The sequence below is a fragment of the Triticum aestivum genome, chromosome 2D (genome assembly GCF_018294505.1).
Source record: "Triticum aestivum cultivar Chinese Spring chromosome 2D, IWGSC CS RefSeq v2.1, whole genome shotgun sequence".
Taxonomy (NCBI): domain Eukaryota; kingdom Viridiplantae; phylum Streptophyta; class Magnoliopsida; order Poales; family Poaceae; genus Triticum; species Triticum aestivum.
The window spans coordinates 2,375,610-2,391,852 of NC_057799.1; the positions used below are offsets into that span (position 1 = coordinate 2,375,610).

The following is a 16,243-nucleotide window of genomic DNA, read 5'->3' on the forward strand; positions in this document are numbered from 1 at the left end:
GAGCGGTCTGAGCTGGAATGTGCGTGGAAACTACTACATGCATGTCTACCGTGTAACGTTTGCTCGATTAGTTGTAGTAACGACGGTGTACACATTACCCGCCAAACAAATATACTTACTGTAGTAACTCATCTTCGCATCATGTATAATTGTACTGCTAGTAGTACCTTCCACGTGAACTTGCCCGGCTGGGTTCAATAAAAAGGAAGCAGCGCTGCAGCAACCGGAGCACTGTGGTGGTGACTCATCACTTGACTTGTGTTTTTACGGCGAAAGCTCCGTGTCTTAAAGGGTGAACAGTGGTTTGCGGATACACGTAACCATCGGTGACGAGCGCGCGGTCTGAGCTGGAATGTGCGTGGAAACTACTACATGCATGTCTACCGTGTAACGTTTGCTCGATTAGTTGTAGTAACGACGGTGTGCACATTACCCGCCAAACAAATATACTTACTGTAGTAACTCATCTTCGCATCATGTATGATTGTACTGCTAGTAGTACCTTCCACGTGAACTTGCCCGGCTGGGTTCAATAAAAAGGAAGCAGCGCTGCAGCAACCGGAGCACTGTGGTGGTGACTCATCACTTGACTTGTGTTTTTACGGCGAAAGCTCCGTGTCTTAAAGGGTGAACAGTGGTTTGCGGATACACGTAACCATCGGTGACGAGCGCGCGGTCTGAGCTGGAATGTGCGTGGAAACTACTACATGCATGTCCGCCGTGTAACGTTTGCTCGATTAGTTGTAGTAACGACGGTGTGCACATTACCCGCCAAACAAATATACTTACTGTAGTAACTCATCTTCGCATCATGTATGATTGTACTGCTAGTAGTACCTTCCACGTGAACTTGCCCGGCTGGGTTCAATAAAAAGGAAGCACCGCTGCAGCAACCGGAGCACTGTGGTGGTGACTCATCACTTGACTTGTGTTTTTATGACGAAAGCTCTGTGTCTTAAAGGATGAACAGTGGTTTGCGGATACATGTAGCCATCGGCGACGAGCGGTCTGAGCTGGAATGTGTGTGGAAACTACATGCTTGTCGGCCGTGAATAACGTTGGCTGGATTAGAGCGTGGTTAATGGTTAATAGTATAGCCGGCTGCTTGCTACAAGCCAATGCTATGTCATCTACAGCCCATCTTATAGCCATCATGTATAATAGTAGATCAAATAAATGTATTATTTTTTTATTATGTGGCCCATCTTTCATTCTCACAAAGTGTCTAGGAGCACATGCTAGAGCTGGCTCTTCATGAAGAGCCCGCTTACCTTCTCTCTCCTCTTCTTTCTCCTCTTCTCTTTTCTCCAACTAAGCAGAAATATACTAGTTTATTCCTTATAGCCCGCTGAGTCAGCTCTATTATACTTGCTCTCTTAGTGGTAGTAACGACCGCGCATTCTCAGTGGACATTACCGCGCGAAACAAATTTACTTACTGTAGTAATTCATCTTCGCATCCTGATCCTATTGTACTACTACTACCTTTCCTGTGAACTTGCCCGGCTGGGTTCTATATAAAGCGAGCAGCGCTGCAGCAGCCAAACTCACAATAACCAAACAGCAAACAAATTGGACTCCCTACTCCCCAAGCTGCTCGAATCTGGCAAGGGAGCCATGAATCTGGCAACGGGCGCCATGGACTCCCTACTCCCCAAGCTGCTCGAGCTCCTCAAAGGCGAGTACAAGCTCAAGAAGGACGTCAAGGAAGGCGTCAAGTCACTCGAGACGGAGATGCAGAGGATGCACACTGTCCTCCGCGAGGTGGCGGAGGTGCCGCGGGACCAACTCGACGAGCAGTTCAAGCTCTGGGCAGGGGAGGTGAGGGAGCTCTCCTTCAACATAGAGGACGTTGTCGACAAGTTCCTGCTGCGTGTCGATGACGGCTCTGAGACCGCCGGCAATTCAAACATGCTCAAACGGCTCACGGAGAAGATGGTTGGCCTGTTTACCAAGGGGATGGTTGGCCTGTTTACCAAGGTGATGGCTCGCCATGAGATTGCCGGTGCGATCAAGGAGATCAATAAGCAAGTCCAAGAGGTTGCTAACAGGCGTGCTAGGTACACTACCGACGGTATTGTAGCTAAGTCTGCAGCTGCGACGTCCATCGATCCTCGCCTCCGAGCTCTGTACACGGAAGTGACAGAGCTAATTGGCATTGTTGGGAAAAGGGATCAAGAGCTAATGAAGTTGCTCTCAGAGGGAGACAACGTGTCCAAGAAAAAACTGAAGATTATCTCTGTTGTCGGAATTGGAGGATTGGGCAAGACCACTCTTGTCAAAACGGTGTATGACAAGATCAAAGGAGATTTTAAGTATAAGGCTTTTGTTCCCGTCGGTCAAAATGCCACCGTGAAGAAGGTTTCAAGAGACATCCTCCTTGATATTGGCATGTATCCAAGTCAGTTAACCATGTTGGATGAAAGACAGCTCATCAACAAACTTCGGCAAATACTCGAGAACAAGAGGTACGTGTACATCATCTGTCACTCACTTAATTAATGATGGCAACCAGATTATTATACTAGAAGAGTCCGTAGGTATAATTTGAGCTGTATTGCTTGACACAAAATAGCATAATTTAGAGGAGTCTTTTACTACTACTGGGTGTAGTTACACCCATGTGCATTTAATACAAATGTGAAGTATCTGGCGATAAATGTAAGTATGTAGCGGTCGTATGGGGAATTATATAAGACAACCAAGGTATTATACAATTTTTCGATGGCATGTGCAGTTTTTTCACATACTCTCTTTTTATGTCAAAATATGAAGGTGTTAGAAATAGTATGCAAACATACTCGGAATGATAAAGTATTATGCGTACTATCCCATGGTAGTATATGAGACGTGGGCTATTATTTGTGGTAGTTACGCGCACGTGTATTTCATACAATCTAGGGATTATATATCACTGATAACTGGTAGGTTATTTATATATGTAAGTTAATCCTTATTTTTCATCAATTCTATTATTTAGAAGAAAAATACAATAATCTAAACATCATTGTTGTTTGATAAGAAAGTTTGTAACTTTGTGTATTAATCGGGTATGATATACTACGACCATACTTGGGGTGTCCATGTTTTATCTCTCGTAGATTTTATCATAGTTGTCATATTCAAAGATATGTACTTTTTTAACCGTGAAAGACAGGCACTATGTCCATTCATATAGATAGATAGAAAATGTATAACTAAATGGACTATGACCGAAACATGACCGTTAATCCAGAAATTTGCATGTCCTTTTTTTTGTCCCTTGCATCTTCGTCATCCTTAATTGTTTCTTCCAGAATCTTATCTCCGCTTAATAATGTTAGATTTTCTTTAACTCTCCCCTCTTAGAGCATGGCTAATAATATAGCCTAAGCTGGCTATATATGATTGCCATGTCATTAAGATGTAGCATTATTAATCACTCATATAGCAGGGTTGACTATAAGGTTGGCTATTAGGTTAGTCATCATTTTTACTTTCTCTCTTTCTCTTTCTTCTGTATTTATTCTTTTTGCCTAGGAGCACGTGTAGAGGTTGGCTCTTGCATGAAAGTCCACTTCTTCCATTTCTTCTTGTCTCTCTCCTCCACACTGGCAAAAGTGTCATGTAAGAAGGCTAATAGACCCTTATTATACTTGCTCTTAGGCTTACCATGTGTACATGCATTCCATTACTGATCTCATAATTGATATAGGTACCTCATTGTAATTGATGATATATGGGATGAAAACCTATGGGAATATATCAAATTGGCATTCTCCGACAGTAATGTTGGCAGTCGACTAATCACGACAACTCGTAAAGTTAGCATGTCTAAATTATGTTGCCCATCTACTAATGATTCAATTTATCAAATGGAACCTCTTAGTTTTGATGATTCAAAAAGACTCTTCTATAAAAGGGTATTTTCCGACGAGAGTGGATGTCCTCGTGAATTTGAAAAAGTGTCTATAGATATATTGAAGAAATGTGGTGGAGTGCCATTAGCGATCATCACTATGGCTAGTCTTTTGGCTATTGATCAACGGGTAAAACCAGAGGATGAATGGAATGTTTTGCTTCAGTCAATTGGTCGTGGACTTACAGAAGTCCCCAGTGTAGAGGAAATGCGGAGGATATTGTCATTTAGCTATTATGATCTACCCTCCCATTTGAAGACATGCTTATTATATCTAAGCATGTTTCCGGAACATCACGAGATTAGAAGAGATCGGTTGATATGGATGTGGATTTGTGAAAGTTTTATCCAATGTGAAAAAGCAAACACTAGTCTCTTTGAGACCGGAGAAAAATACTTCAATGAGCTAGTGAATAGAAACTTGATCCAGCCGGTATATGGTGACGAAGGCATGGTATATGCTTGTCGAGTACACGTTATGGTGCTCGATCTAATTTCGTCCTTGTCAAGCAAAGAGAACTTTGTTACCATATTAAATGGTACTGGTGATGGCATGTCTTCTAAGAGCAACGTCCGCAGGTTGTCTATCCAAAATGCTAGTAAAGAAGAACATCATTCCAAAAAAAGAAAAAGGAGAGAAGAACATCATTCGAAAAAAGGAAAAAGAAAAGAAGAACATCAAACCACACCTCTCAAATCTGTGAGTATGTTGCAAGTGAGGTCCATTGCTTTATTTGAACCTGCTATTGGTCTAATGCTGCCTTTCTCGAGATTTGTTGTTTTACGTGTATTGGATTTGACTGGATGTGATCTTCGTGATCAGAATCATCTTAACATTCGAGAGTTGGGGGGTTTATTTCACCTAAGGTATCTAGGTTTAGGCCAAACAGGAATTTCTGAGCTCCCGGAAGAACTTGGAAAGTTGAAGTTTTTGCTGGTGCTGGATTTGAGTGGAGATTTTATTAAAGAACTGTCAACGGTTATTAAGCTGAGAAGATTGATGTGCCTACTTGTTTACTTCAAATACAAGAGGCTTCCAGATGGGTTGGGAAACCTGACATCAATGGAAGTGCTGCGTACGATCCGTGGCAATTCTATAAGCATTGTGAAAGAGCTGGGCAACATGGAAAGATTAAGGGAGCTCGGAATTTTGTTTGATGATTTGAGCTTGGAGATGGAGGAAGCTTTTGTGGAGTCACTAGGGAAAATGTCCAACATCCAGAGTCTATACATTACCGTCCGGGATGATGATTATGTACCCATGGATGTCTTGGGGGGAAGTTGGGTGGCCCCTCAACGTCTCCGGGAATTTCTCATAGCGAGATCTGCCAAATTCTCTACACTGCCAACGTGGATAAAGAGGGGTCCATCGCATCTGTTACAACTCTCCATCTTAAGGATCTTTGTCAGGGATGTGCGGCAGGAGGATCTGGAAATCCTTGCAAGGTTACCAGCTCTTCGTTGTCTCAGCTTGCGAATGGAGGATCCGGAAATCCAAAGGCAGCTAGTTGTCGGTGATGATGGGTTTCGTTGTCTGACATCATTCGAGCTGTTTACCGAGTTTCTGGGCCATATCGTGTTTCAACCAGGAGCTCTGCCCAAGGCTAAACAAGTGAGGTTCAGTATCGGTCTGCGGGCCGCAAAAGAGCCAGCAGCTGGTAATGGTGGTGATTGTTTTGACCTGGGTCTGGGGAACCTGCGGTCCCTTCGGGAGGTTCTTGTTGCAGCCATCCGTTGGGGAGAGGACACCGAGCAAGTGGAGGATGCGCTGGAGGATGCCCTGATGCACGCAATCTGGGCCCATCCTAACTGTCCTAGCCATCAACTGATCACGGTCCCGGACATGAAGGTACGTGATTAAAAACCATGCATGATACTTCCTCCGTTCCTAAATATAAGTCTTTGGAGAGATTTCACTATGGAGCACATACGGAGCAAAATGAGTGAATCTATACTCTAAAATGCATCTAGATACATCCGTATGTTGTCCATAGTGAAATCTCTACAAAGACTTACATTTAGGAACGGAGGGAGTACTTGTCAATTTCCTTTCCCTAATGCTTTTATGCATGCATGCCTTCTTTATATATATACTTACTGATCGACCTGCTGATTACTCTTTCTTTCTTTCTTTTTTTCTTCCGAAGCGGCTCATGATAAGCCTGCCGGCTGCTATTCCAAACTATGGACGTATGTCTGAGCGCTGGAGCATGGCGGGCGACCTCTTGAGCGACGAGTGAGCGCGCGGCAAAGAGTACCGTGCCATTTTATTTTCCTTAATTATTACTGATTATTTCTCAAAAAACATGTGGTCATTTTACAAGAAAAAAAAAGTTTACATTTTTTGTGCTCTCAAGTAGTGTCTAGTGGTGTGTTGCCTCATGAAAAAAAAAACAAAAAAAAAATATGGGCGTTAGGTTTTATGGCATTTACTAGTTCTATATATTATGCGTGCGTTGGTTTTCTTTTGGTTTTGGTGGGTGGATTTTTCGGGATGTGGGGAGTGGGGAACTCCGCCTATGATATTTATTTTAAGCATATGCTAAATATTATTCATAGCCGGTCCCAAGCCCGGAAAAAGGAGGAGGGTCCAACCCCAAAAATTATCCGTGACCCCAAAAATTCATGATTTGGTTTTTGAGAATTGTCCTTTTTCTCCTTTCTACTATTTTTCTGTTATATGGGGTTTACATTATCCGTCACTAGTAAAAGAGCCCGTGCGTTGCAACGGTAACATGCATGTTAGCTCTATATCGAAATGCATTGTCTACTTTTTTTTTATAGTTATAAAACTTTTCTTCATCTTATATACGCTCTTGCTATAAGGAAAAAACTCATCCATCATGTATGATGTTGCGAAACCCAACTAATAGTAGTTATTAATTATTATAATTAATAAGAAAAATACATCTCTTTTAGGTAAAAAGGGCAGTTCTAGATCATCTCTTCTTCTTTTTTTTGCGAAAGAGTTCTAGATCATCTCAATACGATATCTCTAAGTTTACATAGATAGATGTCCAATAAATAGTTCACATATATGGATTAACCTCCGGTGCGTGCAAAAATCTATTGGATCACAAAATTGCAAATTGACATCAAGATTAATATTGCATCCATGTTAAAAAGAATAAGCTCACGTCCATATTGGAAAATCATACAGCTTCATTTTTTTCATGGGACAAACCTGACAATGTATGTATACAGATTAACAAATATATATTCTATATACTTTCAGTTCCATGGTTCAAAACCTGAAGGCTCAAATCAAATCACACGAAGTGCTTTGCTCAACTTGTGCGGTCGTTTGCTCGCTCGATTGCTGGGCCCTCCCGCAGAAGTGATGCTCTCTCTCATTATATCACACAATTTTATGCTTTTTACAACTAATCAGCAACTACTGTACAATTGCGGATGACAAACTATTGTATGCCACTACTGCAGGATGGTTCAAATGCAACACTACGATCAGAGACCCTTCGACGAAACTGTGTGCGATGCCATAATCGCAAACGATGGTGTAAAAAACCGTCAAAAAAGGTGCAAAACGTTTGCGATGCAAATGCATCAAACACGGTTCAGAATTTAGTTGCGTGTGCGATGCAGGGCATACGGTTCAGCTCAATTAACTGTTTGGGATGAGGAGGAACAAAATAAACGGGCAGCCAGATGAAGGCGTGTGCGATATACAGCATATGGTTCAATGGGATGAACTGTGTGTGATTAGGCAACACAATGAAAACGGTTCAACTGAACAAGATGTGTGTGATACGCGGCAAACATGTCCGTAATCAGAAATGTGTGCGAAGACCAATAATAACACAGACGATTGCTGCTAATAAGCCGTGTGAATTGCTCTGTCTACAGTAGAATAACATGTATATATATATATACATGTTAACTGAAATAAACATCCAATTACATAAGTGACTATACAGATCATTCGCGCACACCTCAATAAACAATTGCATGCATTCTAAAGTAGGAGAAACGATCGTCTAGTCATCTACTTTTTGTGACGCTCCCGTCACTGCTATGTGGCTCGATCCCTCGTCTGGGTCAGGAAGAAGACATTTCCTCATGTCAACGATCCGCCTGTACATCCCGTAGCTTGTGTACGCGTCCATGGCCGCGTACTTGACATGTTGTTCATCCAGTCTCTCATGCCACACACTGTGCCAGGCGTTCTTGTCCTTATTGCTCTCTTCCTTCATCTTCGCGTCGTAGGGATCGATGATGGCCGAGGCGAGGTCAACCAGGAAGTTCAGTTTGTTTTTGTCGCTGCCCCAGACCTTGTAGTGGTGCTGGATGTTGACAAGATTCGGGCATTTCAAATCCGAAACCTTGAGCGCTTTTAGATCGTTGGTGGTGTCCACCGTAGCGAAACTGTAGGCGGAGCTGTTGATAAACCTGGAGAAACGCTCGCAAGGCCTTGTGCCAAGGTGGTAGTGGTAGACGAGGACGTCATGTCGCACACACAACTGGGCGACGGCAACCTTCTGATCGTGCCCAGCACGACCGATGGTGTACTCGAGGTCGAAGCCGACCACTCGGTACTTGTCCTCAGCAAGGAACTGCTTCATAGTTTAGATGGAGCTCTCCATCGAGACCGGATGGTTCGTGTACACCACCGAGAGGGCCTTCACCCTCACGTGGGTGTTCACTACGTGATGCGTGGTGAACTGCCCGCCGTTGTCGTCGTCGGCCGCTGGGAGCGCCATTGGAGCCACAGGGAGCGCCATTGGAACCGCCAGATGTCCTCTCTGTATGTGTCCTCGTGGGTGTGCTTATTCTGTCGTGTGAGACGAGAGATGAAGGTAAATGGCCGCAGGAATAAAAGGGGGCCGGGCGGCGTGGATTCTCGGCGCGTCCGCATGGCAGTTTTTGCAGCGGGTAACTGCATTGACGCGCCGCGCCCGGCGCAACCGCTTGCACACGAACGTGCGTGATCGTGCGCCGGCCCCAAACACTGGCAGCGCGCGTGGAGGGACGAGGGCAGAGCACCTGGAGGGACGCGAGAGCAGAGCGCACGCGGCGGGACGCGAGCAGAGCGCGTCGCGACCGCCTGAACCGCAAGCAACCACACGCATAGAGCAGTTGAACACGCAGGAAATGGTCGTCTACAAGCCGGCCAACAGTTGCGTCGCTGCGTAGAGAGCGGCCGTGTGCTACCACCTCCATCTAGTCTATAGTCTCCTTTATATTCCGTGCCATACTTTGCCCTCAAATTTAACCAACAAAATGTTAATGCATGTTTTACAAATTATATAATTGAAAACTATATTCAAATACAACTATATAATCTTTGGCAACATGCATTCGTATTTTATTAGTTACATCATACTTATAAACGAGGACCCGCGGTGGTATAGGTAATTAAATCGCAAACGTTTTTTTATTAACCGTATGTGTACGTGGCCTTTCGTCCTCCTCTCGCACGTCTTGTCTGTAGGAGATATGCCCTAGAGGCAATAATAAATGTTATTGATTATCTCCTTGTTCATAATTATGTTTATGTTCCATGCTATAACTGCTGTGGTTCCCGAGCCCGTATATCCATAAAGGCTCTGGGGAGAACCCATATGCACGTGTGGAATAATAAACGGTAAAATGTATTCCTAGTCGTGCCTCTAAGACTAGCTCAAGTGTTGCATGATGATTATGTTTTCCCAATCATGGGCATGTCTATGCCAAGCAACTTTGAGGGCACAATGTCAGGAAGGACATTTGTGTTGAATCGACCCGAATTGATGTTAAGCTATGAGATTCATTCGTCACAAGTTTATTGGTACATAACACAGAGATGGTTAACGTTTGCATGATTCCTTAGACCATGAGAGTATCGAGTTTCTTCATGCTTGCTTCATGAACTTTGGGGTTTGTTAAACGTCATCCGTAAATGGGTGGCTATTACGGCGGCTTACGGGTTCATGGAAAAGTGTGTCAAGTAACTTGATAGCTCAAGATTGGGATTTGCTCCTCCGACGATGGAGAGATATCTCTGGGCCCTCTCGGTGTTACGGTATCCATCATCGTCTGGCCAGACACTTTGTGATTTGATCACGGGGATGCCGGAATACGATAACGAGAAAAGAGAACAATACCGGTAACGAGGTAACTAGCATAGTGGACAAGTTGTTGATCCACGGGAATGCCAACATGTCTCACCTCGGGTATTTGTAACATATCGCGAAGCAACAGGAATAGCACACGGCAACTGGAGGTTCACTCGAATATTTATTCGTGTGGGTATAGGGGTCAATATGGGTGTCCACGGCTCCGATGTTGATCATTGATCGGAAGGGGTTCCGGGTCATGTCTATACTTCACCGAACCTATAGGGTCACACGCTTAAGGGTCATCTATCTGCTGAATACTAGACAGGGAGTCTGAGAGAAAATCACCGAAAAAGTTTCGGACACCGAAAAGTTTCGGACAGCGGAATCGTACCGCAGAGAGAGGTCATCGGATAAGTTTCGATGATACCGAAAAGTTGTTTCGGGATACACCATTAAGTCAAATTGGTTTCGGCACATGCCTGATAATTCTTGGAGGATGCCAGAATCATTCTGGAAGCTTTTTGGAATTTTCTGAGATAAAAACCGGAAATGTTCCGGAGCTGCCGGAGCCACTTCAGATGCGTTTCGCAGATGAAAATCACTAAAACCGGAATTGTTTCGGAACGCGTTGAAAATCATTTTAGTGGGTACTGGAAATGTTCTTAGCCCACATAAATATTTTCAGTTCGATCAGACGCTGAAAAATGTCGTCGTGAATAGTGAAAATCAGCTTTATGGTTACTTTATGGAAAGCCACCTTTTGGGGCTTTGCTCCAAAAGATCTTGGGGATGACATGGATGGATAGGAGCCATTTTTTGGGCCCCTCATGGGGGTGTGGCCGGCCACATGGGGTATCCCCCCTTGGGGACCCTCTTGTTCTTGGTTTCACTCCTAGGTCCTTGTGGAAGGACTTCATTCATGTGCATTTTGGGTTTTTTGTGAAACTACCCTACCCCCTTGGGATTTCCTATAAATAGAGGTGGAGGGGCAGCCCTCCACACTCATCCCTTGCTCTCATACACATGCCATGCATTATCTGGCTTCTTCTCTCCCTCCCACGAAAAGAGTTTCGTAGAGCCGTAAGGCTGTCTGGGTTCCGGCAGGAACTAGTTCTGGACGGCGAAGCCCTGCCGGATAGATGACACCGTATGTGTGCAACTCTGTAGAGATATCGTAGTTTCGGTCTTAGTTCGTGAGTGCCTCCCGAAGGGCTGTCCGTGTGACCGTCCGAGTTTCGAAGGTCCTCCCGAAGGGCTGTCCGAGTGACCGTTCGAGTTTCGAAGGTCCTCCCGAAGGGCTGTCCGCGACACCGTCCGGGGGGGCTGTTCGACCGCCTCCCGGAGGGCTGTCTGAGGAGCAGATGAGGGTATACATCCTCGCGGTTGGGAGGTTGTAAATCCTAGCTGCGGGGATCTGCACCGCCGATCGTCATCGACTCTACTTCCCGCTGCGCTACGAGTCGGTAACGAAAAAGATCAAACCATGTATGCAGTCTCCATAGTGGTCCTGGGCTGGTGCGTAGGTCGGAAAATTTTTGTTTTCTGTCGCGTTCCCCTACAGTGGCATCAAGAGCCATGCTATGCGTAGATGCAGGTTTCGATCTAGAATACATGGAGATGTATGGGTATTGCATAATATAATTAGGTAGTAGATGAGATCTATTGCTGAAAATTATTTATGCGGGTGACAGATGAAATCTGTTACCCGAGGTTCGTGTTGCTTCCCTACAATTTGCGTTTGCTCAATCTCGAGACAGCATGGTGGAATTTGACAAAGTTCTGGCAATCCGTGATCCTGATCGATCATGGAAGTGCTATCAGTTCTTTGGGTTATGCCGTAGTCAAAAGAAAGATGAAATTCGCAGATGAAAGGGCATTGCAGATATGATCTGCACGGGGGTCATGCGTATGACGAAGTTTAGTATGGGGCCCGAGATTTAATTATCCCGTGTTTCATACACCCCGAGATGTTAATCTAGCAACTTGAATAATCATACTTGATGATAAAACGTTGGTCGCTGCGGTTTAAGTCAAAACCTTAGAAGCCACGTAAAATAAATTTTGCATAAACCGATTAGAGGCGTCTAACTTGGTTTTGCAGGATGTGCATATGATGTGGTATAGCAGTGCTCATACTAATTCGATTATGTATGAGATGACTATATGATGTAATTTGATTAACATGACCTGCGTGTCATGATTCGGCATGATGGTTGGAGCCATATGATTGCACTTTAATGACCTGCGTGTCAACCTTGTTGTAATGCATTATTTTGTTAGCTATAGAGATAGCAATATTATCTGGTGCATCGACAAGGTGGTGGCAATCCTCGCGAAGGTGAACACCGACGCGAATGCCGAAGACGAAGAAATGAAAGACTTCTCCGTCAGAAAGGGCTATACCATATCATGCTATTATGAATTGCCTGAGATGTTTATCCCTTATGATGCACCCTTCTTGATTGCGCGGTAGTCGCTTTTATTAGGGTGATCTCTCACTTAAAATACCAAGTAGTTAGTGTTCTCCCAAGTGTAGCACCGTCACGGCACCTATCTTTTCGGGGTGCGCCGTGTCACACGGGTACGAACGATTAGAGAAGTGTGAGGCGGGTGAGTTGAGACCTCGCAGCGAGATCACTTGGTTGTCTTGACGTTCAGGCATGACCGTCATGAGCTCGGAACACACGCATCGAAAGATGAACAAGAGTCACATAGAGATGTGATTGGCTAGTTGGCCTACCGGTTGAGATTTTTCGTCATCAGTGGTGTTACACCAATGGCGAACAATTGAAATGTGGGTCTTGTATCACTCACAATCAATTTTGAGAGATATTGATTTGAGTGGGAGCGCACTGTTGAATTAACATGTTTAATTCTTAGTGCAATTAATTATGAACATTGTCTAAGTGTTATATGCAAAATAGTTGTAGAATAATGGCTCGCGTTTCCACCTTCCCTGTTAAAATTGAATAGCTGTTAAATATTTGGTTAAAACTTTACGATTGGTACCGTAATATGAGGATTGTCCTCAAAAGTGCCGAGAAGGACTTTGTCCTATCGCATGCTTTCCGTATCCTCCCGCTAATGCTATGGATCATGTGACTCTTGTCCTTTGATCCAAAAGCTATAATTCCGTTTCAGTCAAGTGCAATATGTTTGCTTCCATGAAACCCAAACTTCGAAAGTTGGGATAGTTATATGATATTCATGGAACTGAAAATTATTTTCAGATACAAACAAAGCAATGTTTGTTTGCAAGTATTAGTAAAAGTGTTTACTATGCATTTGACTGTTGGGAAAGGGATCCAGAAGAACGCCTGTCATATAATGAAAGGAGAATAAAACAACAACTTAAAGAGAAAGGAAGTGTCCAAAGGGTGTTAGTATGACTTACATGCCTAGGAAGTCCGGGGCTAACGCCACTCTTAAGTTGGGTGCTTCTTTTGCGAGTAGGAGAAATACTAAAAGTTAAACTGTTAGAAGTATAAAGGCAGAAAGAAAGATGACTGGAATATCCAGCTCATGTATGAATGTCATACAAGTTTTTGATGTATAGTAGGCTGTTCAAAGATATAGTTCTTGGGAATTATGGTTAAACATGTTAATCACTAATTCTTGGGTATTGTGAGTTAATCACAAAGATACCCGCTCGATTGCATTCAATTGCGAATCACTGTAAGAGCTACTGTGGCCTAAAAAGACTAGCCAGAAATGAGGTTAAGGTATACACAGGGAACATAGTAAATGTTACTATACCTTCCATTGGTGTATTGCCGTCTGTATTTATTTTCATAATTCATTTAGAGTTTTACAAACTCTAGCCCATTGCATAAGGTATCTTGCAAGAAGGTTGTTCATAAGAGAACCTTTTATGTTCGATGTTATGAATAACACAAGGGCCATACTTTCATTATGAATGAGATGTATGTTATGAATATTGATAATAATACAATACCTCTGGGTTTACTTTCATAATTCATTTTAGAGTTTCATACACTCTAGCCCATTGCACAATGTTTGTTGCAAAAGAGTTGTTCATAAAAACAACAATTGTTGTTAAGTATTATGAATAACATGAAGGGCCATGCTTCCATCCAAGATGGGACGTATGTTATGAATATTGAGGGTAATATGATACATCCATAACACTGACGCTAAATGTCGCAAGACTAAAAGAATACCACACAAGTGTGGCACTACATTTGGTCACATTGGAGAAACCCGCATGGAAAATTCCATTATGATGGATTTTGAAGTCTTTTTGATTTTGAATCATCTGACACTTGCAACTTTCCTCCGAAAAGTGAAGTGACTAAAATACCGTTCACAGGCCATAAGGAACGAACAACAAACTTATTAGTGATCATACATTTGATGTGTGTAGTCCGATAAGTGTTGTTAGTGGTGGATTTATTTATCTTCAGAAATGACTCAAGTAGATATATGGATATTTACTTGATGAGACGTAAGTCTGGATCTTTTGAAATCATTCGAAAGGTTTTCAAAAATGAAGTAGAAGTTATTGTAACAAGAAAATTATGTTTCTGCAATTTGATTGCACAAAGGAATATTTGAGTTACATGTTTAGCGAATGTCTGATGAGTTGTGAAAGGGGTTTCATAACTTGCACCTCCCGGAACACCACTGCAAGTGAAAAGTCCGAGGAGATGTAATCTAACCATTTATGACATGGTAAGGTCAAAGATGACATAAATAAATTTGCCATTATCCTTTTTAAAGTGATGCTTTAGAGACTGCGGCTTTTACACTGAAAAGAGCTACATCGGGTCTGTTGAAATGAAGCCATGGTATGGTACGCCCAACCATGTTGTATCTTTTCTTAACATTTGGAATATGGGGCTTGTGTAAAAGGTTACAAACCTATTCCAAATCAGACAAGTGCTACTTTGTAGGTTATCCCAAGTCATTGGGTATTCCTCCCTCACTATACCGAGGCAAATAGGTTTGCCACAAAGAACGGTATGCTTTTAAAGAGAATGGTTCTTTCTAAAAGGTGAGTGGGAGAATAGTGCAACTCGACGAGATAAACAGTATCTTCATCAGATCAAAGGAAAGAGACCTTGGAAGTAATTCCAGAGTTTCCTACTGCGACTGATACGGAAGTCTCTACAATAAAATGTATGAACTTCGGTCGAACTTGCAGCTGAACCACGTAGGCAAGGCTCGTGCAAACCTCTCAGGTGCGCAAACGAGATATTGTTGTTAGACAACATTATACCTACGATACACAAGGAAGCGTTGATGGGCCCTGACTCCAGAATTGGCTAAATGCCAATACAATCCGAGTTAGTTTCAACATAAGTGATTCAAGATTAAAACCTTGATACACCTTTCGGAAGACTTAGAGTCTAACGAATATTTATGGAACTTAAAACTGATACGGATAAAAATGTTTTATCCATAAAGCTCGACTTGTTGAAATAACAAGTTCAAGAGTTGACTACGATGAGGTTGTTTTCATCGTAGCGATGCTTAAAGTCGGTTCGGGTTGAACTAGCAATTAATACATATTTCAATCATGAGATATGAAACATGGATGATAAAAGGATTTCCATCTGATGGAAATGAAAGCTAGGACTTGTATATGATACAGTCCAAAGTAATTTGTCGATCCAGAGGATGCTAGTAGGTATGCAAACTTCAGAGTTCCAGCAATGGACAGAAGAGAGCAAAATGGAGTTGGAATCTTCGTGTTTTGATGAAATGGTCAAAGGGGTTTTGACTTCATCAATGGGTAACGAAGATGCTTGTAATTCAAGAAAGTAAGTGGGAGCGTAATAATATTTCTAAAAACCTTATGTGCTTGGCACATTGGTAATTGGAAATAAATTTCTTGACACAAATTAGGACTTCATTTGAAAATAGTTTTTCGATGAAGTGCTTAGGCTAAATAGCCTCAATATTAGGCATGATGATCTATGGAGATAGATTTACCTAATGGGGCTAAGCAATGAATACATATTGACAAGATGCTAAAACCTTTTAGCATTTAAAACGCCAAGGAGTGATTCTTGCCAAAGTCACATGGAAAGAGTTTTTGCAAGACTCGGTGTCCCAAAACACTGATGAGTAAAATACATGATGCAGATTCCACACACTTTTGTGTTTGGATTAATCATGTATTCCATGGTATGTAAAACAACCAGATATGTCCGATACTCCCAAGGTGTTGCGAGTATGGATACCAAAGTGATCAAATTACTGATCATGGGACAACAGTGAAAGATGTCACAGAGTACTAGAGTAAGTACTGATGACATGGTTTTCTC

General features: G+C 42.8%; 1 protein-coding gene across 1 annotated transcript; it reads left to right on the forward strand.

Moving 5' to 3' along the window:
* Nucleotides 1-1,560: 1,560 nt before the first annotated feature.
* Nucleotides 1,561-6,239, forward strand: LOC123050929 (disease resistance protein RGA5). Its single transcript, XM_044473640.1, has 3 exons — nucleotides 1,561-2,467; nucleotides 3,694-5,746; nucleotides 6,045-6,239. Exons 1-3 carry the CDS (start codon nucleotides 1,617-1,619, stop codon nucleotides 6,135-6,137), a joined length of 2,997 nt encoding a protein of 998 aa, XP_044329575.1. The 5' UTR covers nucleotides 1,561-1,616; the 3' UTR covers nucleotides 6,138-6,239.
* The last annotated feature ends 10,004 nt before the right edge of the window (nucleotides 6,240-16,243 follow it).